Source organism: Cervus elaphus, chromosome 18, assembly GCF_910594005.1.
Source record: "Cervus elaphus chromosome 18, mCerEla1.1, whole genome shotgun sequence".
NCBI lineage: Eukaryota > Metazoa > Chordata > Mammalia > Artiodactyla > Cervidae > Cervus > Cervus elaphus.
Genome location: NC_057832.1, coordinates 70,520,468 through 70,544,728, shown reverse-complemented (window position 1 = coordinate 70,544,728; position 24,261 = coordinate 70,520,468). Strand labels below are relative to the sequence as shown.

The 24,261-nt window shown below is 41.1% G+C and overlaps 1 protein-coding gene across 3 annotated transcripts in view; it reads left to right on the top strand.

The window, feature by feature from the left end:
- BMPER (BMP binding endothelial regulator) overlaps positions 1-24,261 on the top strand; it is a 265,707-nt gene that overhangs the window by 221,747 nt on the left and 19,699 nt on the right. For all 3 annotated transcript variants that reach the window (XM_043872379.1, XM_043872378.1, XM_043872377.1), the window contains one exon: positions 24,114-24,244. In XM_043872379.1, coding sequence (XP_043728314.1) covers positions 24,114-24,244 — 131 coding nt within the window. The remainder of the gene's footprint in view (positions 1-24,113; positions 24,245-24,261) is intronic.

Sequence of the window (24,261 nt, the reverse complement as noted above, 5' to 3'; positions counted from 1 at the left end):
CTCCCATTAGTTCTGTTTCTCTGGAGAACCCTGACTGATACAGTGAATTCTGGAGAGGTTTCTGGATGAGGACTTATATCACTGGCTAGGGACTCCTGAGATTTAAAAACTAAGGGTGTGAGAAGTGTTCAATATTCACGTGCCAGAGTACACACAGCACCCACAGCAGGGAAGGGCAGTGCTGTCCCAAGTTGAGAACCAGATAGGCTAAACATCTTTCAACCAAACACCAACTGTCTGTACTAGAAATAGAAGTACATTTGGAGTGCATGAAAATTTGTGTTATGCTTTTCCTCCTAATACAAAATCACTCAATGTTTTCTCATTATGCTACATAGGCTTTAGAAATATTTGTAGTATTTGTAAACTATTTCATCATGTTCTCCATTGTGGGATATATGTTTCTAGCATTATTATAGATAATGCTTCACGGAACATCTTCATGTCCATATGCTTTCTGATCTCTCAATCGTTTCTATGAGGTAAACAACCAGTAACAGGATTGCTGGATAGGACAAGAATAAGATGTTATTGTCCTAAAGGTAACAGAAGGTAGGAAATAGGGAAATAAGGAAGAAAAGCTATTATAAATAAAAATTAGAAAAAAATGGAAGAAAAAATTCAAATAGATCTATAAATGGAAAATTAAATATGGATTAAAGTTGCCTATTAAAAGTTGGGCTCTCAAAACAGATTTCTAAAAAAGTAGTTGTGTGTGGTTATATGTGGTGTGCAAAATGAATGCCTAACAGGTTGGCATGGAAAACTGAAAGTAAAGAGATGGAGCAAATATATCATAATACTAACATATGAAAGCTGTTATAGCAATAATATCAGATGGAATAAAGTTAAAGATGAAAAAAGTAAATACGAGACATTAGAAACAATATGCTAAGAAGATATTACAGTCATGCATATGTCCGTTCTTAATCATATCACCTTCGCACATATGTCAGAAAATTTCCAACTTATAGGCAGGATTTGACATCTTCTTAGTCATAAGGAAAGATTTTAACACATTGTCAGAAATGGATATGTCAAGCTGAAAAATTGGTTTAAGAATATCGAAAATTTGAACAATTAAGTGTGATTTAACAGACAAATATAGAACTCTACATTCAAGGAGTAGAGTATACATTTATTAAGAAATTCATGGAATGTTGTCAAAACTCGATCATTTATTAGGCTGCAGGAAGTCTTAACATGTGCCAAAGATTGATATAACATACAATATAATTGAATTATTTAAATTCTCAGAAAGATAGCAAAAATACTTATACATGCATATGAAAAATAAGGATATGCACACTGTGATACCCTTATTGTGAAATTTAAAAATATAAAAGAATACCACATATTATTCATAGATATAATTATATGTAGTAAAAATTTGAACTTATTATAAAGAATAGTCATTTGCCTTTGGGGCATGGAATTAGGGCTAGAGGGGATTGAGAGGAACTTCTACTGTACCTCTAATGTTTTGTTTCTTTTAAAAGCCTAGATAAATATAGCAAAATGTGAACATTTGTTAATTCTGAGTGCTGGTTACATAGCTACTTGCTATGTTACTCTGTTTTTTTCTGTTTGAAATATTTCATTATGAACAAAAGTTTGAGATACTTGCCCAGGGATACAGCTAGTACGTGGTATTTTAGATTCAATATTTTGGTTTCTTTATTTTTTATCGTACAAAAGTTCTTAATGTTTATAATTTCAAACTGAATTCCTTCCATTTTTCCAAAGTTTGTTTATATTTAAAGAGTGACTTGGTTTTTAGTCTTCCACTCTTGAAGTTTATTCTTTGTTTGCATTCTTACGTACCTCTTTCTTGACCCCTGAGAATTTTGGTCATGAATATTAAACAAGAAAGAGTTATAGAGTCCGTTTTTATTAGGAGAAACTTTAGTATAAGAATGACATACAAATCTCCCCTCATTACTGACTGAACTCTGAGTTAAGCTTGCTTGCCTTTCAGTGAGCATCACCCAGGACTTCAGGAGAAATGCTTTCTTTTCCTTTTAGTTGTCAATCAAGTAACAATGACATGTATTGAGCATCTGTGATATATGCAATGCAGTGTCAGTTCTAGGGTATTGTGGAGGAACCAGAGAAATACAGGGTAAGGACTCTTCTGCACTTGAAAAAGATGACAATTTACTTTTGTTTGTCTATAAGCCTTCCCATAACTAGGAACTAGCAGAACTAGGAGGAGCTAAAGAAGCCCTGATTATTAGCATTTTGAAAGAAAAGAAAAACCCTTCTCCACTAACAGCCAGCCTCAGAAACTCCATCTCTGAGTTCTCAGACTAAATATAGTCCTCCTTCTCAGTGCTCCCTCTGTCAGGACTGGGACTCAGAGAAGGGTCATCCTACAACATTCCTTGTAACTGTTCCCATTGCTTTTAACGCGCTAGTGAAAGTGTTAGTTGCTCCATCGTGTCTGACTCTTTGTGATCCCATGGACTGTAGCCTGCCAGGCTTCTCTGTGCATGGAATTCTCCAGGCAAGAATACTGGTAGTCATTCCCTTTTCCAGGGGATCATCATCCCAACCCAGGAATCGAACCCACCTCTCCCATGTTGTAGGCAGATTCTTTACTGTCTGAGCCATCAGGAAACCCTTAACGTGGTAAGTGCCTGATTACTTGACTGTTCCCTGCCCAATACTTAGCTCTTTGAGTGCTGCGGCTCCACCTGCCTTGCTCAGTGTCCTGGCCTCACATATAGTAGGTGTTCAATGCGTGTTTGTTGACAGAGGGAGGAATAGATGGAGCACTTAGTAAACTCTTTGATGGACATGCAAAGTCTTTGAGGAATGCAACTGTATTTTCCATACAACTAAATCACCATGAAAATAGGAACAAAATAAAATTGACCAACAGCCTTGATAGTAGGGGTATTTTAGAGGTACACACATTAGATTTCTATCATTGTGAAGCATATGTTTTTAATACACTCAAATATCTTTAGTGGGGATGGAAAAATGGATCAAGACCCAATCTTTTCTTTTTTTAAAAATTTCTCTATTTGACTGTGTCAAATCTCAGTTGCCCCATGACATGTGGGATCTTAATTTCCTGACTAGGGATCGAACCCAGTGAGAACTCAGGGTTCATCCTCAGATGATAAAGATAACCTCTGACTGGGGCATAGAGGATGGGTGATACACCATCCCCTTCTTAAGCTACAACCTCTCCTCTTTCTCTTCCATTTAGCTCCTGCTTATCTTTGGTATTAGCCCAAGTTATCAGTTTTTCAGAGAATCCCACTTCAATTTCCAGACCAAATTTACTCCTGCTCACTTCTCCCAGCTCTATGTCTGTAATCACAGCCTTAGTCCCAACTGTGATGATGAGTTTGCTTGATTGTTGACCCAGTTTGAGAGTGTCATTAGGGCTAAAAGGTGGGATTGTATTTGTCTGGGTCTTTGTTTTATTCCTAGCTCTAGGAATATAGTAGTTAATAAATACCATGTAAGTGTTTGGAGAATGATGGATAGATGCCTAAATGGTCAATAAATGGACATGATAGAATGTAAGTGACAGAGTCATATTATTATGGTAATAACTTTGAATTGAATTCTGATTTATCAATAAGCAAATTGCAAATTTGTATATTTAAACTATTATTAAAAACAGATAAACTTGTGACATCTCTCAAAGCTAATTTCACTACACCAGTGAGTGGGTCAGTAGGACCAATAACCAGTCTCTGAATGTCTTTAAACACTCACTCCTATATTTATATTTCACATGTATATTTATATATTATACAGATATTACATATATGTGTAGTTTATATACATATATATATTATAGTATACATATGCATGTGTATCATATATAATTACTATGTATTTCAATATTAGCACAGCATGTACATTATAAATTATAAAAATATAAATTAAAACAAAGTAGGATAATCATAAATATAAACAGAAGTTCTGTTTTTTTCCCCCCTGTACTCTGGAGGATTTCCTTCGGGCTCAGCCTTATGTTGTACTGCTCTTTGAATGCAGTGCTCTGAAGGTAGGAGCGCGATAGGGCTGTAGACTACTGCTTCTCAAACCTGGCTCTGCCTAAGAACTACCTGGAGAGCTCCAGGTAAATGACTGTCCAGGTGAAATGATGATTCCTGCACCCCAGGCCCCACCTTCAAGATTCTGGCCGAGTAGGTCTGGGCTGGAGCCCAATTTCCCCATTTCTCCCTAGCTCCTGTGTGCTGAAGCTGCTCTTACTTTCTGTAGCTCTCTTCTAGACCAGCACCTCTCAAACTTAAATGCACATTCAAATCCCCCGAGATCTTGTTACAAGTATAGAATACTGTTCAATAGGTGGGAGTAGGACTGAGATTCTCTCTGTGTGTGTTCAGATTCAGATTCCGTCTGTGTGCTCAGTCGTGTTGGACTCTTTTGCAAGCCCATGGGCTGTAGCCTGCCAGGCTTCTCTCTTCATGGGATTTTCCAGGCCGGTGTACTGGAGTGTGTTGCCATTTTCTCCTTCAGGGGATTTTCCTGACCCAGGGATTGAAACTGTATCTCCTGTGTCTCTTGCTTCGGCAGGTGGATTCTTTACCACTGAGCCACCTGGGAATCCCAGGACTGAGAGTCTACATTTCTTAAAAAAAAAAAGAAAAACTCAGATGTCAGATGAAGCCTCAAGTGAGGTCAAGGCTGCTAGTCCGAGTAGAAAGACCATGGAACAGAGCACAGCTGATCCTTTAGCCCCTTAGTGAATCTGCCTGCATACAATGCCAGGCCTGTAGGGCAAAGCCAGGAGAAATAGAGGTCACTTTTGTTCGAAATAAAGCCTTGTTAACAAGAAACCTCTTGCAGCTTTGTCATTTGCCCTTAACTCCTTCATTCCTTCCTTCAAGAATTCTGGTTTTGCAGTGACCTTTAGTTGAAGGACACTTGTAAGTAAAGGACTTTGAGGGAGAAGATGACAGTACCTTCTTTGAAATGTTTCTAATAATAACCAGTATTGTTCATTTTTCTAAATTATGATATGTACACAGGGATGATTCTCATCCGAGATCTTAAATAACACTTGCCTCAGCAATTAACTGATTGATGTGCAAAGATTAGTGAGCAAATAGAACGTCTATCTTAGAGTTTATAGAAACTCTTTCCAGTCTGTTTTTATCCTTATATTGCATTCTTTGGCATCTGAATTCTTTCTTTATAGAATATTGCAGAGACCGATACAATTATAAGAGCTCAATGCAGACTAGCATTTCTAAAATTAAGTAAAATTATTTCAATGCATGTTTAGGAGGAGCAGGCTTATATTTTGACCACATAATTTTATTTATACAACAGAGGTAGAAGAAAATGATCAGACCATAGTGTGCTTTCAGCACTTTTAAGGTTGGAAAAGCTTTTAGGCTTGGAGAAGATTCTAAAAACCTTTCCTTAGTTTCTCTATTATAAAAAAGTGAGTTTATTGATTATGATGATTCCTATGGAGAATTAGGGGCTAGTACAATCTGTGAATGCTAAGTATAGTGCCTCCTTAGCTGTGTCTCATTGAAATCAGAATCTAGAACATGAATCAAGATATACTAGAGATGAGAATCAGCATCTGGGGTTCCCCATCAGAGTTGTACCAGAGAATCACCTGGGAGTTTGCGGACACTCTGGTCACATCTGGACCAATAAAATCAGAATCTCTGCCAGTTGTGGCCCCAGCATTGGGGTTGTTTAAAGCTCCACGGTGATTCTAAGGTGTAATCAGGGTTGAGGTCCTATGGTCAAGAGGCTTAGATTCTCTTTCACTTTGATATTTCACTTTGTAGTCTCCTGAATTATGGTTCTGGTTTCTGCATTTGAGCCAAATTCACAGGTTAGTTTTAAGTCTACCTTTTCCTGCAGTTTCTACATTCTTCTCCATTAATTAAATAGTTGGCAGATTTCCTCTGGCTGTTCTTTAATTTGAAAGCATAATTTCTTCATACTTCCTAGCTAATTAAGGTCTACATTTGATTTTTTTTTTGTTTGTATTTAAAGAAATACCTATAGGTTACCTGTGGGTTGAAACTTTATTTTTTAAAAATCTATTCTCTTTCCTAGCAGGTTGCAGAACTAATGTGTCTTCTCACTTAATTATGCATGGTTCCCAGGGACTAATTTAGTGCCTAGCACATAAAAGGTACTCAGCAAGTATTTGTGGAATATATAAGCTGTCAATTTTTCTCTCTCCTGTAATTCTCATGCTCAAATAGTCAATTATTTTCTGAATCATGTTGATGTGTGCTCTGAAATATATCTAAAGTCCACTTGGTTGCAATAGGAACCATCACTGCTTTGGTGCAGACTGTCATCAGCTTTGTGCTTCTACTTTCTCGCTCGCTTCCTCTAAGTGCATTTGTCCCCCACTATTGACACAAATTCTGCTTCTTCACTCCAGTTTCCACCGTGCAGTCAAAGAGATTTTAAAAATTATTTTCTTTAAATTAATTATTTGGATTCTTACCACATTATAAATACTTACAGAATGCACAATTTTTAAGTATAAAAATAAAGTCAACTATATTATCTTAGGAAATCACTCTTCACCAAGTATGCACATGTTGTTGTTTGCTTCATATAGATTCTGCTTTTTTAAAATCTTCTGTGACCTTGACTTGTTGTTGTTGTGAATTGAATTTTTATGTACAGCATATTTCCTAAGAATTACTGGCATTTAGTAAAACTGTTTTTACAACTTTTTATTTTGAAGCTTCCTAGTTACAGGCAGTCATATCATTTGCAACTAAGTATAATTTTGCCCTTTCCTTTCTAAAATCTATGTCTATTGTTTGACAGCTTGTGTAATTTTAGATGATATAACTTTAAGAATACTGTTAATGGTAGTAATGGAAGGCATTCTTTTTTAAAAAAAATTTATTGACGTGCTTCTTATATTTTATTATTAAGAATAATTCTGGCTCCTTAAGTTGAAATAGATGCTATTCATTGTATCAAATAAACATTATTTTATTCAGTTTTACCATGTTTAAAATCAGGCTTAGCTATCAAGGGCATGTGATAGGTAGATTGTATTTTTAATGTAATGAGACATCTTTGGAAACTTGGTTTAGAGGAGTGCTATGATTCATTTTATACTTTTAAAAGAACACTGGGCTGCTATGTGGGGAATGAAGAGTTTATGTCCCTGTAAGTATTATTATAAGAAGTGGTTGTACAAAAATACTTAACGGGCTGCTGTGTCCAGAAGAAGGCATATGATAGTATCTGTGCTGTCACTGTGAAGTTATAAGTGAGAAATTATAACTTTTCACTGTTGAGTCACAGTAAAATCCTTTTTGGCCATGCATTTTTGTCCTGTTTCCTCCTATATTCTTCCCCAGAGTGTGACTTTCAACTATTACCTTCATGTGGGCTATTCACTTATTTTTACCTTTTAAATTTCATCTTCCATACAATAACCTCATAGCATCATTGACTGCCCCAATAGTAATGTCATGTTGCTAGATTTTTATATAGCTGGAAAGAGAAAAAGAGGAGCTTATAGTTTTTTTTTAAGCCAAATTGCACTCTATGTTTGACTGAGCAGCATTATTACCAGTCATTGTGAAACATGAGTCAGACTAGCCCAGAGGTACTTGCGAAGGTGGCAGGGAAACAAAGCAACCTTTAAATTGATTTAGCAAAACACTTAGTTACCATTTCATGGTAGGCAAAACAATAGTAAATCTTAAAGGAGGAATCTTCCTAGGACATTATGAAGAATAAAACTAGCATAAACTCATTGGTTGCTGTCAGCACTCATTTTTATGGTGTTTACATGAATGCTGGTAACAGAGAATGAGAGAACTTATTTGTGGCTTTTGGCTGACATTCGAACACATCAGTGGGGATGCTCAAGCCTGTCTGTAGTCATGGTGTTAACTTTGTCTTGTAAAGAATCACATTTTGTTTACTGGACAATAAGGAACACTCTTGGCTCAACTCCTGACTTCCCTTGCAAACATCTGTTAAACATTTTTACCGGGTGCAGTGGTGTGCTGGAGCTGGCTTGTAGTGGTTCTCTAGAGCCAAATGTTAGAATCTCTTCCCAACTTCATGTTTAGTCATCAGTGATGTCATGTTGGTAGCCTGAAAGCAGCTGCAGTGGGAGAACTTACACCAGAGAAATTGGCATAGGCTACAAATCAGAGATGCTCTTGTCTCCTCTGCACCCCTGCTCCCAAGAGCCAATTGCTAAACATTTACCACCACATCACTGCCTGAATGTTCCTCCAGAAACTCAGATTGTGTAAATATAAACCTACTGTCTCTCCTTCTTTTCTACCGTCATCTCCTCTTCCCGCATTCCTCGTATTTGTTGATAGACTTTAAACCCAGGTTCAAATCTCCAGAGGCATTTTTTGATCCTTTCTTTTCTCTTTTTTCCCCAACAGGAGATCCTTTTACAGACTCTGCAGATTACACTCCTCGTATCGCATATACTTTACATCACCCCTCAATTTCTTCTGGTGCTCCCCCAGATCGGTCCCTGGTTGTGCCTGTTTTTTTCTAGCGATCCCTGGCTGAGTCATCTTCTATAGCCACTTAACCCCTCATTTAATCCCCCATCTCCACTTCCTTAGCCCATCTAACACACTGCTATCAGCTCACTTTCTGGAAGTGTGCTTTGTATTCTATCATTTTCTGCTCAAATTAATCAATGAGTCCTCTGATTTTCAAATTAGGCTCATACTTCATAGCTTGGCACACAAGGCAAGCCTACCTTTCCAGCTGATGTCCTACAATATCTGTTCCTCTTCTCGATGCTCAGGGATCCCCAAATGGCACATGTGGCATTTCAAACAAAAGTATCAATATTATTTCTAAAATATGACCTTTCTGAAAAGCTCTTTCTTCAGCTTTGTCTGGGTCAAGCTCACTCTTTTTTTAAAAAAATTATTTATTTCTTTTTGGCTGTGCCTGGTCTTCATTGCTGCACACAGGCTTTCTCTAGCTGTGGTGAGCCAAGGCGACTCTAGGTACAGTGTGAAGGCTTCTCATTGCGGAGGCTTCTCTTATTGCAGAGCAAGGGCTCTAGGGCGTTGTGGGCTTCAGTAGTTGTGGTTTCTGGCCTCCAGAGCACAGGCTTAGTAGTTGTGGCACATCAGCTTAGTTGCTCTGAGGCACGTGGGATCCTCCTGACCCAGATATTGAACCCATGTTTCCTGCATGGGCACCAGATTCTTTACCACTGAGCCACCAGGGAAGCCCAGACTTACTCTTAATTTTAAGATATAACTCAAGGGATGACTCTTCCTTGAACTCTTTTATAATTCCTTCTCACTCCTTGTCTTCCATACCAAAATAACCTCTCTTGCAGAGCTGAACCCCCTTCCTAATACTAAACAGCTTTTTATCACACTCATCATTTTCCTTCATTCATTATAATTTGTTAAAATTATTTATTTTAGCACATTGTGTCATTTGGAGTAGGAAACCCCATCTTTTTCATCTTTGCCCCTAACTTGGGGTTGAGTACAATGCCCTGTTCAGTAGAGATTTGTTGGAAAAATAAACAAAAGGGAAAGAAAATTTATACTCAGGCTGGACATTCTTGAGTTGATATAAAAGGAAATGAAAGCGTAGGAACTGAAAAATGGTACAATAGGAATATTTCTGGAAGTCCCCCCAGGGTTAGTTTTTAAGTGGAACAGTTTTATTTTTCATCATATATTTGAAGAAGATATATGAGTGCTGGGATAGAATTTAGTACCATAGTTCACCAGAAGGTAGACTCTGAACAAGTGGGTGGAAGTTATGGAACACATTTTCACTTAATATATAAGAAAACTTCCTGAGAAAAAGAAGCCTTAATTGTTTATCCCGGGAATGAGATTCCTAAAAAGCTACTGAGCTCTTATCACAGACAGGATGCAGATGTAAGACCATCTGTCAGGGATGTTATAAAAGGAATTTCTGCAGGGAGTAGATGTTCACTACGTCTTTTAAAACTCTTGATTCTGTGACTGTTAGTTAGTCATCCAGCTTATTGGTAGAATTTTTGAGCTCCCAGTGTCTTAACCAAGATGTGTTCCCACAATGACTGCTGTGAAGATTTTTACTGTATAGTTGGGAGCATTAAAATATTTAGGGAGACAGCATCTAGAAAAGTCCCCTCTCACCACCCCTGTCATAAAAAGAAACAATTCTAAATTTTAGGTCCTCCAATTTGGGGGAAGACGTTTCATCACTAATTTCAGATTATAAAATGTAAAATTAAAGTCTAGAAAACCTGCCATATTGCCTCTTTCTCCATAGGAGCTGAAAGGCAATTTCACCAGCTCTAAACTTCTGCCTGATTAAAAATTTGGCTTAGTTTTATTTCAGTTCATTTGCCGTGGGTCCCCAAGGGCTTGGCCTGAGAGACAGCAGAATTTTCCAGAAGGCAGTATTCCTGCCCCTTGTCTGGACTCCTTCTTCACCTGGAAACACCATTTGCAAATGTCATAAAATCCTACCCACTTTCTTTGCTAGATATTTGCACTGCATCATTGGTCTTCATTCACCTGCTGACCTATAGGGTAAACTTGGTTTTTACCCCCTCCCCCACTGTACCTTGTATAAGCATAGGAACTTTTATGGGTTTTTCCCGGGATTTTTTTTTTTTTTTTTCAGAAATTTACTTGAAACTATAAGTGAAGAAACGGACAGTAATTCTGCATTCTTGACCCCATTCTCACCTATTTCCTCCATGACATTACTCTCCCAATTATCTAACCCTTCCATTGCTTTCACTTCAGCATCTCTTGGACATCTTTTTCCCTGGTGTAAAGCAATTTCAGATCTCCCTGATCCTAACACACACACACACACACACACACACACACACACACACACACACACACACACACACACACACACACACACACACACACACACACACACACACACACACACACACACACACACACACACACACACACACACACACACACGCTATACTTCACTTCCCTTCAAACTATTGCCCCATTTCTTTTCTTCCCTTCACTGCCAACTGACCAAAAGAACGATCCTCACTCAATGCCTCACATATTTTTTTACCTTCAATACATGCCAGGATGATTTCTGTCCTCATCACTCCCATGAAACTATTTCTCCTAAGGTCATCACTCATCTCCTAGTTGCCTCATCCAGCGGCCAGTTTCAGATCCTCTTCCCCTTGGCCGTGGGTAATACTGAAATCTATGGGATGCTCATTCCTCTTTGAAACTTTCTCAGGCTGTTTAACCATCTGCTTCTCATTGTCGTCTTAGCAATCACTTTGTCTGGACTTCAACTATAAAACATTTATAAACGATTCATTCAGAAAAATAGATTTTGAGCATCTACTCACAACCAGGCCCTGCACCAAGGCTGGCAAAAGGTGATGAGCAAAACCTGCCCACCCGGAAATGTAATGGGGTGGATGGAGTGAGGCATCAATCCCACAAAGGCGTGACTGCAGGCTGTGACAAGGGCCATCTTAGAACACCATGGGAAAGTTTACCAGCAACCTCATCCAGCTTGGGGAGGGCCTTCCCAGGGAGTGCAGTAGTGAAGAATCTGCTTGCCATTGCAGGAGATGCAGGAGACGTGGGTTCGATCCCTGGGTCGAAGATCCCCTGGAGAAGGAAATGGCAACCTGCTCCAGTATTCTTGCCTGGGAAATCCCATGGACAGAGAAGCCTGGCGGGCTACAGTCCACGGGATCACAGTCAGACATGACTGAGTACAGCACAATAACTAGCTTGGGGATCTCAGAAGCCTGCCCTGAGAAAGCTTTTGGCTTGCATATTGAAGGAGGAGTAGGTTTTAACCAGGAGAAGGATAGGGGAAAGAACATTTCATGGAAGCAACAGCATGCCCTATATTAGGCAGTGTGATATAAGGCAGAGAGCATGGACCCAGCATTGCCACTTACCAAACAGTCTGATGTTAACAAGCAAACAAACAAACAAAAGCCTATTTGACCTCTTTGGGTCTTAGTTCTCTCTTCTGTTAAAGTTTTTGCAGTCAGAATTAGATGTGCTCATATTTGCGATGTACCTGGCATATAGCAGGTACTCAGGAAATATTGACTCAGCCCAGTGTCTTTCACTCTTGGGGCTGTGAGCCTTGCGGGGCCTTTCAGGTAATAGTCTCCTTAATTGCTTCTAGGAAACATGCCTCACATTCCAACTCTCTGGGGCTTATACAAGGGTGCTGTCATTCTGAGAGAGAGGGGGAAGCAGGTGAGGAAGCAGTGGGCCCAGGGAGTTTATGATTTGCCTTTGGGGAATATCTGATCCCTGAACCTCTTTTCTGTGGTTTGAGAGTGGCTGCGTGCATCTCATGGGGCCCATTTCTGATGGGTGAACTGGGTCCCTCAGAAGGACACTTTTCCTTTTAGGTCCAGTGGACTGTGTTTTCCTTGGGCAGCCAAGCTGCTCCGAGGATGGAGTGCAAACAGCCCTTCTTTGAGCAGTGATTGGGTGTGAATGGTGGTTGATGGTGGCGGCGAGGCGGCGGACACTTGATGAAAGGCACCCAGCATCTGAAAAAGTTCACGACCACGCAACCTCCTCTGGGGGCAGCCACCACTGCGCCCTTTTATTAGCACACGTAGTGGAGGGTTTGTGGGGCTTGGCAGCCGTCCACGGCCTAATGTGAAAAAGCCTCTGAACGAATCGGCCCCTTTGAAGCAGCTGGGCTGGTGGTGGCTGCTGCGTGTGGCTGGGGTGTGGCCTCCAGATGCTAGATGCCTCCTTCACTTTCATGGATTTTTCTCACCATCCTTGTGAGAAGCTCACTGGATAGCTGCCCTCTTGGGCAGGCAGACCCGTCCTGGAGCTGCAGGGGCTAGAAGACCCCGAGCACAGAGGAGAGGGGAGACCACCCTAGAATGAGAGAGAACGACACACCATTTCCCACACCCTCCTCACTCTGAGAATCAGAATCCTCACAATGGGCCAAGAAGATGACCATGGGGGATTCCGCCTTGGCTACCTCTCACCCTCATTTCCAAATGTGTTTCAATTTCCCTCTCCTCATTAGGGATGGTGGTTGTGGCAATGGGAGTCTGTTTTCTCCATTATTTTTCATGAGAATCCTTTGAGAGATTATACAAGGAAACCTGGCATAGAAAGGGGAAGCACCCTAAATGATAAAATTGGGGTTTTCACCACGGTGGTGACTCTACAGTGCTCCTTACCTGGTCTTGCTTCCTCCCCGATTCCCTAATAACTGCTTTATGTGAGCACCCTCAGTCACTTGTGGGAGCACTCCACCCCCCCACCCCCACCCCATAAGTACCATTTAAGGAGGCTTTCTCTCTGGAGCCATCCTGCGCTTACAGGAGTCCCAGATTCAGCCTCCTTCATTGTGTTGACTTGCCTGTCTTCCCCTGCCCTCCCCAACACACTGTGAATGTCCCAAGTTTAAAGCAGTGTTACCTTATACACAGACACTCAATGAGTGTTGGTCAAGTTGAATGGAACAGTTTTAAACATGGTGTACATCTGTCAATATTGGGTGAAAAATATGATGAGACTAGTCACCCCAAAGAAGAGATACTGGGATTTTCTGAGTAAAGAACCTTCACTTTCTTATTTCCTGGAGGAGCTTTTCCAAGTAGGAATATGACCTAGCTTTAGTCCATATTTAGACATAGTCATGGAATACTGGTACTGTAGGGACACAGCTTTTTTTTTTTTTCTTTTTTTACCAATGAAGAGGTAAGAACATGGATAAATATTGGCATCACATGGTATCTTCGGCCTCTGATTGTGTTACTGTCTCAGACGCAGTAGAGAAGGTTTCTCCCCTGCTTACCTGGTCTAGTATTCTTTTGTACTTGATATGTTAATAGGATATACCCCAATACAAAATTAAAAAAAAAAAAAAACCTTAAAAAACAAAAAAAGAACCCTATTAAATTATCATACAATTTGTTTTAAAAAAGTATATGAAGCTGGATGCAGTACACAGGGAAAATGAGATGTTACAGAAAATGGAAAAGCTTTAAGACCTATCACTGATGTTCCACCTCACCCACCCTCCAGCAGAGTGCCCCAGTCTATATCCTCTCCCTCCTAGGGAGGCACCCCATGCAGGCATTCATGATTATTCAGGGATTTTAGTCCACCAACCAGCCTGGCTTTCCAGGTGGCTCAGCCGTAAAGCATTCTCTTGCAATGCAAGAGATACCAGAGACCTGGGTTCGATCCGTGGGTCTGGAAGATCCCCTAGATGAGGAAATGGCAACCTAATCCAGTATTCTTCCCAGGAGAATCCCATGGACAGAGGAGTCTGGCAGGCTACAGTCCATGGGGTCTCAAATAGTAGGACACAACTGAGCACCACGCAACCAGTCTTCTTGTTTCACAGTGAGCATGACAGTGATGGATTGAACGTGTTTAAGAGAAAAGTGATTGATTTTCTGACAAGCAGCCATTTTTATGTCCTCTTATCAGCCAGCCCCGCCCCCTAAACTGAAAGAGTAAGAAGCTAAATGCTGAAACAATTAAGGTTACTTGACATTCTAACTCCTGGCCACTAGAGGGGGGTAGCGACCAGGCTTCTTCTCTCCCCAGCTGGATGTGAGGCTGCTGCTGCTAAGGCGCTTCAGTCGTGTCCGACTCTGTGCGACCCTATAGACGGCAGCCCACCAGGCTCCGCCGTCCCTGGGATTCTCCAGGCAAGAATACTGGAGTGGGTTGCCATTTCCTTCTCCAAAACGTGAAAGTGAAAAGTGAAAGTGAAGTCGCCCAGTCGTATCCAACTCTTCGCGACCCATGGACTGCAGCCTACCAGGCTCCTCTGTCCATGGGATTTTCCAGGCGAGAGTACTGAAGTGGGTTGCCTTCTCCTAGATGTGAGGCATCTTTGCCCAAACTGAAATGTTATCCCTTGAAGAGTATCCCTTGAAGAGACGTACGCAGCATACGTCTGTTCATTAGCTTTTCCCTCTGTGGAGCCAGTGTTTCATACTCAAGTAAAGGTAACTTGTCTTTCCTAAGAGGAGTTATTTCCAACCTTGTTAGTGGGTATAGAGTCTTTGGCCCCTTTAAAGTCATAGCGCCTGGATGTGGGGCAAATAGAATGGTACACACACCTTCCCCACCCCTAAGAATCATAGTTTCCACATATGATCTGATATATGGCCTTATCAAGGGAGAAAATATTTTAGTTTCCAGAACATGCATGATTATTGTTTGGTCTCTGTTCAAAGCAAGAGTGAGGGAAATTGGCATCTAAGGAAAATCATAAGCATTGCTACTCTTTCGAGGAGATCTCTGTGTCCACAGATGCCTCTTATTCCACTAAAACCATCTCTGGCTTCTGAAGCGTGCCCAGGGTCGATGCTTATTTCTGGGATGCCTGTGTAAGGCTGGCTTCTGCTATGTAGGTCCTGGAAAGTGTTACCAGGGCTAAAGCAATCAATATTGTTCAGTATCTGGAGAATCTAAAATAGTTGCAAATGTAGCATCCCTAGGTTTTAAATCGGAAATACACATACGTAGGCAGAGTATGCACGACAGGAACAGAGTTCAGGCAATCAAAGGGGTTCCTTGTGAATAATTATCAAATTGGTTTGGTAGGTTATTTCTGTGTTATTTTAGTATTTGGATTTTTATTCTTGTCAAAGCAGGAAGAGAGCAGTTACAGAGGGAAGGACACAGAAGGCAGGACGAGAAAAACATGCGGGACTGGGAGGGCGGAGCTTGGGAAGATCGCAGAAGAGTCAGGGAGGGCTCCAGCGCACTCAAAGAGTCTGTGTGGCTCCAAGCGTCACACCAAAGACTTAAGGCTGCAGATTATGAGTCTCTGAATCCCTCAAAGAAAGAAATGCCTTAAGGATAGACCTGCCAGGCTGTTGTGTGAGGAAGTGAAGTCTTCAGGTGCAGGCTCCATGACTGCACATCAGGGATCATTTTTGTTTTCGTTTTTAATATTGGAGTTTGGATCACATGATTATCAAATCTTAAATCTGGTCGTTTTCACTCTTGGCTTGTACTGGGGTCCCTGCCTGTGCCTGAAACTTCCTTTTCCTCATTCTCAAAACAAACACAATTACACAGATCCTTCAAGACCCAGTTCCTTGTCTCTCCTACTCTGTGAAGCCTCTGGACACCCTTGCCTGCCCCGTGGAATTAGTCCTCAGGATCTCATTGTTCTGGCACTTCCCAGGTGGCACTGGTGGTAAAGAACTTGTCTGCCAATGCAGGAGACATAAGAGACACAGTTTGATCCCTGGATAGGGAAGATCCTCTGGAGAAGGGAATGGCAACCTGCTCCAGTACTTCTGCCTGGACAGAGGAGCCTGGGGGCCTGTAGTCCATGGGGTCACAAGGAGTCGGACCCGACTGAAGCGACTTAGCACATTGTTCAGTATCCAAGGGCTTCCCCGGTGGCTCAGACGGTAAAGAATCTCTCTGCAATGCAGGAGACCTGGGTTGGATCCCTGGTTTGGGAAGATCCCCTGGAGGAGGGCATGGCAACTCACTCCAGTATTCTTGCTGGAGAATCCATGTGGATAGAGGAGCCTGGTGGGCTACAGTCCATGGGGTCGCAAAGAGTCGGACATGATTGAGCGACTAACACTCATTTTTCTTTCATCCCATTGCTCCAGCTGTCTGCCATTGAAGCCCTCTCATCATTTTGAGTTTGGTTTTCAGTATCTGTGCAATTTTCCCTCTGGCTGGGGTCCATCTCTGTTCATGTCTGTGCCTCCCTTGTGCCTGGAACAAGCAAGGCTCAATGAGTTCATTCTTCATACTAAGGAGTGGGCTCAAGGTCTAACGTGTGTATGTGTGTGTGTGTTTTGGGTGTGTGTGTGTGTTGTGTGTGTATGTGTGTGTGTGTTGGTGGTGAAGCTGGACTGCAGATAAATTCAAGATTCACAACCAGAGACACAGCTGGTCTCCCAGATTCTCCTGCACCATCTCCTCGGATAGATTTCATGAAATGCACAAGATCATCCAGAAATGCCTGACATTGCTATTCTAAACTGGCAACCCCAGGCCACCTGGAACCAATATTTAAACTTTCAGATATTCTCACTCATAGTCAAGCCATGGTGGTGCCAACTGTGGCTGGCCCAGGAAGAGTCTGGAGGGAGCAGTAGGCTGGCTTTGCAGACTTGCCCCACACGCTTATTAACAACTCCATAAAGCTACTTTACATTTCACATGATTAAATCTTTGAACCATGGTCAGAGTACTGTTCTTTTGTGAAAGCATATAAGAGTGCCCATATGGTATTGAGGAGAACTGAAGCAGTCACTGCTGAGTTGGGTTTGGAATTGTTTTCTTAGGTATAATGTGATGTGGCTATGCCTTCAGATTGTGGCTGCTCCCTCTGGTTACTTCCATGTAACTCAGGTTAGGAATGTCAACACAGAATTTCAAGGGTTAAAGTATTCATGAAATTTTAAGTAGTCTCTTGGTAGTTGAATACACTCCATCCAGTCAGGACTCTGTCTCTCGTAGTCTTTCCCATTTCCCTTTTTCATAGATTCCCAGGCTCTAATAAGCCTGAGATACTTTCACTTGCTTCTGTGAACTCTCCAAATACATGGAGTAAGGGCCCCAGTGTGGTTTTCTAGTTGTCTTCCAGTCTTGTTCTATTGTTGCTCCCAGGACAACCGACCTCCAGATTGAACAAACAGCCCAGCCAAAGACCCTTCATGGTGGTGGGGGGAAAGCCCACCAGCTCTGACTCTGGCTCCTAGATAGGGCTGGCTCTTGGTTTGCCTATCTGTTCCCCTAGAAGCCGGGTGGAGAGTTCCCAGTGGTTCATATATCTGTCTTTCAGAACTGTGTTTGGGTAGCAAAGTCATGAGCACTTGCTTCTCTCTGGCAGGCGTGGCCCTCCTGCCAGAAAAAGCAGAGGAAAAATCACTTGGTGTGCTGTTGCTAGGAAGCGGAGAGGTGTTTGATGTTTTGATTTTAGCAGTACTGGAGGCTTGCCTTTTTAATAACACGAAGAGCTATAGGTTGTTCCTACAAGGCTGAATATGTGCTTTTCCGAAAATGTGTCATGAATTCTCTCATCAAAATCTTTTTTTCCACCATTCACTAAATGAAAACAATCCTGTGGGATACAGGAGAGGGGTACCAGAAGTTCAAAATGAAAATGACGGTGGAAAGGTTCTTATAGAAGCAGCTTTGTTCCAAGATAGCCATGGGTAGCAGCTCCCACACCACTGCCAGCATGTTAGGGGCAAGGATGGAATTCATGCCCCTCAGATATCAGTGTCCAACTGTCCAACCCCGTGGAAGTCATGTGAAGGTTCTCAGGCCATTCTCACCTACTCTTGGGATGATTCACTGAATGTTTAATGAGCTGTGTGTCCAAGGCACAGTGCTTGGCTGGATGAGCGAGATATAGTCCTGCTGCTGAAACAGGGAAAGAGACCATAAGGATTCAGAGGGTCTGCACAAGAATAAAGATGTGGAAGGCACAGGACCTGATAGGCAGGTTATAACTTTTCCTGAGCCAGTCAGGGAGCACCGCAGAGGAATTTGAACTGTCTTAAAGGATAGGCATCTGATTTTCCAGTGGAGAAGACAAGAAGGCACATTCAAGGCAAAAACAAGGCAGAAGGAAGCCTGAAGGTTAATGAGACAGCCCATATAACTGGATGAAAGAATGAATGGGAAAGAAAGAAGGATGTGTAGATGGCTAGGGACCTTGACATTGAGGCTAAGAAATTTGAACTTTCTCTGTAGATGAGGCCTTAATCTCACTCCACCAATAAATCCCTCTGGAGAGGACAGGAGTGGTTTTCAAATACAGACAGAGCTGCATTCTTGGTAACATCGTCCAGTACCAGTACAATTTTCTGCAGTGATGGAATTGGTGGAAACATCCAACATGGTGGTCACGAATCACAGATGGCCACTGAACACTTGAGGTATGGCTAGTGTGACTGAGGAACTGAATTTTAGATTTATTTAATCATAGTTAACTTAAATTTCCATTTAAATGGCTTCATGTGGATAGTAGCTACCATCTTAGAGCTTTGCAGGAGGCAGTGGTTGTAACTTGACAGGAGAAAAAAAGATGAGGAGGCTCCCCTGTAGGTAAGTTGTGATAAGTCCTATTTCAGGGAGGGAAGGGACCACAGGTAAGTGCTGACACGTGTACTCTGCTGGGTGCTATGAGGAAAGGTGTTCAAAGGGTCTTATTGACACATGGCACACGGCACATGCACATAAAATGGATAGACAAGGGAGGCAGTTGGTATGTGACATAGAACAGCACGGCGCCAGCTCTTTGGGACCCTGTGATAGCCCTTGGCATCCTTTCCCATACCTCTGCACCTGTGCAAACTCCATGGAACGAGAGTCCTGCCTGCACCTCTCTGCTGTCAGGAAAGATGCCAAGGGCAGGGAGGATAAATTAGAAAAGCATTTCTAGGTACATTAATTAAAAGCTCCCATGACAGAAAGTATGCTTTAAAGGGATTGCTCGGGCCGGGTCGATGCTCTTTACCTGCAGGGATTTCCTGGAAAAGCTCATTTGAAGTGGATCCTGTGGTTTCCCGTTGGAGCAATGGGCGACGGTGTTTCCTGACCAAGAACTCAGCATCAGACAGAACATTACTGACAGAATAATGCCATGAAAGCAGAGAAACCAAAGCCGTAAATCTCAGTAACTACTGAAAGTGATAACATTCTGCTACTGATTCCGTGAAATGAATATAAATGCAGAGTATTGGTGAATACTGACTAAGGCAAGGTCCATGATCTTCTATTAACATATAAAAATTCAGCTCCACTGTGTCATAAATTAGATTCCACTCATGCTGAAGTATTAAGCGTGATAACATGAATTGAATACTTGAATAACAATAGTTTTGCCCCTCCCTGAAATTTGACGGGTCTATGAAGATGCTTTTATTTTCCTCTAAATAAATTCCTTTGTTATCAGCAGAAGCATGCATAATTATTCCGTTATCCATTCCATCCACCTGGATGTCAAGCTCACGGCATCATTAGATCAACGAGGTGGAAATCTGAGGACAACACAAAGTGAATCAAATCACAGCCTATGCCAGGAGGCCGCTGATATACAGATTAGAAAGATCGTAGCTGGAGAAATATTTTATAGCTAAAATCTACAAATGGAAGCTTTACTTTTCTCCCATTCTTTATTTTCTCACTCACTCTAGTTCCTAAATTTGGATTTAAATATTAATGTGTCCTGTGACATTCCTTTTGTTGTTTAAAAAATACACTGTGATTTTATCTTTTTAGAAAAGTGATACGTGTTCATTGTAGCAAATCTGCAGGAAAATAAGAGAAAGCGCCACCACTCAGGGTTGACTGTTATAAACATTTGGGTATACCGTTTTCTGCGTGTGATCACTCTAGTATTCTTGCCTGGAGAATCCCGAGGACAGAGGAGCCTGGCGGGATATAGTGCATAGGGTCACAAAGGGTTGGACACGACTAAGTGACTTAGCACATAAGCACACGTGTGACTATACAAGACTGGAACAGTTTTGTTCTTTTTCCATTAATCCTTCCTGAATGGTTCCTTGAGTTTTAAAACGTACATCATAAACACCATTGTAATGTCTGTAGAATATTTCATTGTAGAAGTCTCCTAAAATGTATGTAACTAGGCCCTTATTGAAAGCAATTTAGGTTATTTCTTTTTTTTCCATTTTAATAGCATTGTGATGACACCCCTGTATATAAACCACATGAGTTACTATTTCCTTAGATGTGAAATTTCCCTATCAGGATAAAAATGTTTCTTAGGGCTATTTGTAAGTATTGCCAAGTTACTCTCTAGAAAGATCTTCTAATGTTATTAAGAACTTGAGAGTTGAGATTAGAAAGGCCTTTGTTACAGTCCTGGTTCTGCAGTTCTGAATCTGTCATCAGCCATGTGACCTTGGGGAAATTGTTAACATCTCCAGGCTTCAGTTTCCCTATCTGTGAAGTGGGCTGGTAGTACCACCTGCCTCATATCTGGTTCTGTGTGAAGTAAATGTGATAATTCATGTAAAGGCTGAGTAGAGCAAAGTGCTCAATATAAGAGCTACACTTCTACACTTTTGCCAGCAGAGTATGGACTGTCTATGTCTTCATTCTCTTACAAACTCTGGGCACAATTTTGTGTAAAAGTCAACTTGACAAGTGAAAAAAGACATCTTATAGTTTTAACTTCTGTGACAAGACACATCTTGCAAGCCTTTAAAAATATGTGACATATTTCAAGTCAAGGACTGACTTTGACAAATGTTTTTCCCTCAAATGTTATTTCTCATGACTGCCAAGTAATAGAAGAAACTCAAATCTTCCTTAGTTTTAAAGGGTAGATGTATTATTGATTGTGTCTGAGAGTCCAGAGCAGTCTGTGGGTAGGGTAGATTATGTGTACATAGCAATTATTAAATATGTGCTTTGAACATTTCTCTCAGCAGTCTCAGTGAATTGGATTGAGCTGTTCATAATTTATTTTAAATTGTATAAATAGCTTCATACAACAACCGGTAGAAATAAAGAGAAAAGAAGGAAAACACTAGCCAGCAATCCTTTCACACAAACGAATTAAATTTTGTTTGCTGACTGTCCAAACAGTTTTATAGAATTACATTAGACATTCTTTCAAATCAGGGGATGCATTTCCTTTGGTTGAGATTTTCCCCATATAAGTACCATCATTTTACCAGGTTCATGAGGTCCCATCCCCTTCATGTCTTGTCAGTGGGAGTTGAGTACAACAGTAAGGGTACCCATACCCCCGGGCCAGGAAAGAGGGTGAGAAACATGTGAAGCAGAAGTGGACTTGGAGGGTAGGACCAGAGTGGCCAAAAATGGTGCTGTGAAGTCTGAGCGTAGATGTGATGGGCGTGGGTTAGTCTGAAATGAAAATTGAAACAACTAAGGAAATAATGTTGAAGAGGGTTCCCTCTCAGACATTTAGTGGCTGTTGTAAGGACAGGCTTTATTTGTCTTTTCTTGGAAACCCGGAGGCTCCATGTTACTTTAAAGGCACAACATGTGTGTCTAATATCAGAAAGGGTTGAACATGATTTCACAAGTTTTCTGTAATACAAGCGGGGAAGGTATTAAGAATTACAGCTTTGATTATTACAGAGAGCAGAGAGAGCAGTTTTTCTGTCCCGATTATTGTGTCTTAAATGTCAGGCATCAAACAATCTCTCTTTGGATGAAATGAAAGCACTCTTGAGGTTTCAGACCTGTTTCTCTTTTGTTCCAGCTTAGTTCCTATTTCCCAAGGCTGTGGCCTTGAGTGTTGAAATGTAATAACTTTGAAGGTACATGGTGAGTCTATTGATCTTTTAATATGGTTTCTGCCATTTAATTCTTGTTCAGAGCAGGCAGTTCTACCCAGAGCAAGCTGGTCACTCTCTATAATCAGGTGTGTACACATCTCACACCAAGAGGGAATGCTTGTGTAGGAACACTGTATGACCATGTCCTGATCACTTTTCAAGATCATCAGTGCTATTTATAATCTTGAATATTATTTTTTTTGCTTCCAGCCTTGAATTAGATTTTGGAAAGAAGTGGTTTCACTGAACAGAGTATGAAGAAACAAAATAAGCGTAGTCTAATTTTATCAATCTTGGGTGTCTTGTATAAAATGTTGAGTCAAAATTGTTAGGCAGTAAACTTGCTGCAGGGCTTCCGTGGTGACTCAGTGGTAAAGACTGTCTGCCAATCCAGTACACCCCTTGGGTTCATTGCCCTGGGTTGGGAAGATCCCCTGGAGAAGGAAATGGCAACCCACTCCAGTATTCTTGCCTGGGAAATCCTATGGACAGAGGAGACAGTTCATGGGGTTGCAAAGGAGTCAGAAACAACTTAGCAACTAAAACAGCAACAACAAAACTTTCTGGGAAAAGAGCACTAGTCTCAGGAGATGTAACTTAGTTTACTTTTTCGTCACTTACTAATGTGACTTTGGACCTAGTTGTAGAATGACTTTTTTTTTTTTTTTTTAATTAATAAAACAGGGACTGTGCTATGTCCTATTTAGCACTTGTAACAGACAGAATGAGAAAGGCCTTTGTAAACTGTAATATCATAGTCCAATGTGAGGTTATTATGTCTCCAACGTCAATGTGTTTGAAAATATGTTAGTTTGTGTTTGAAACACACTTCAGTTCTCTTTATGTCTTGGCCAGTCATTTCCATATTTAAACTTAAGCCCCTTAGGCACTTCCCAGGTGGCACTAGTGGTAAAGAACTGACCTACCTAGATGCAAGAGATGTGGGTTTAATCCCTGGGTTGGGAAGATTGCCTAGAATAGGAAATGGCAACCCACTCCAGTATTCTTGCCTATAAAATTCCATGGACAGAGGAAACTGGCGAGCTGCAGTCCATGGGGTTGCAAAGAGACACAAATGAGAGACTGAGCAAAAACCAAAACAAGGACCGTGGCTCAATCTCCTATATCTTTCAGTCTAATTAGTGGCCTGAAAGTTTTGCTTTATTTGGAATTTGTCACCCCACGTTCTAAAGCATGAGGTTCAGTGTTCCTCAAAAGACTAAGATTCTAAGATACTGGAAAAGTGAATCCTAATTGAATGTCTTCAGAAAGCCAAGGGATTTGATGTTCTCATCAAATTGGTCTCTATTTCAGTTATATTGTAATAGAGCTTATTACTCATATGTCAGAGCTACTCACAAAACAGCAGCTCCTTGAATAGCGGTGTATTCTAAGAGCTGTGTTCCCAGCGTGGTAACAAATAGACATTTGTAACTGTTTACATTGAAGTTAATTAAAATTCAATCAAATAAAAAATTTGGTTTTTCATTCACACTGGATACATTTCAAGTGCTAATTGACCAGATATGATGAGTGGCTATAACTTTGGACAGTGGAGACTATAGACTATTTCCATCATTAAGAAAGTCCTATTGACCCGTCCTGCTCTAGAAGAAAGGGAAACTGATGTCATATTATTCAGAGGTATCCAGTAAGGTTTCATGCAGTATTTTAAATATCATTTTTAGGTTTCCAATTTAAAATAGCAGTCTTTAATGTCTAGACAAGGTTTGACATTCACTCACCCACCGCTTTTCTTCAAGTTGTATTTAGGATACTTTGTAATTTGATATTTTTGAATGTTCACTTCTTTCTGTTGGTCCCTTAGGTCCTGCGTGACAGACATGTGTGAATGTCCAGTTCATAAAAACTGTTACTGCGAATCATTCCTGGCATATACCCGGGCCTGCCAGAGAGAGGGCATCAGCGTCCACTGGGAGCCACAGCAAAACTGTGCAGGTGAGAAATTTTTGGCA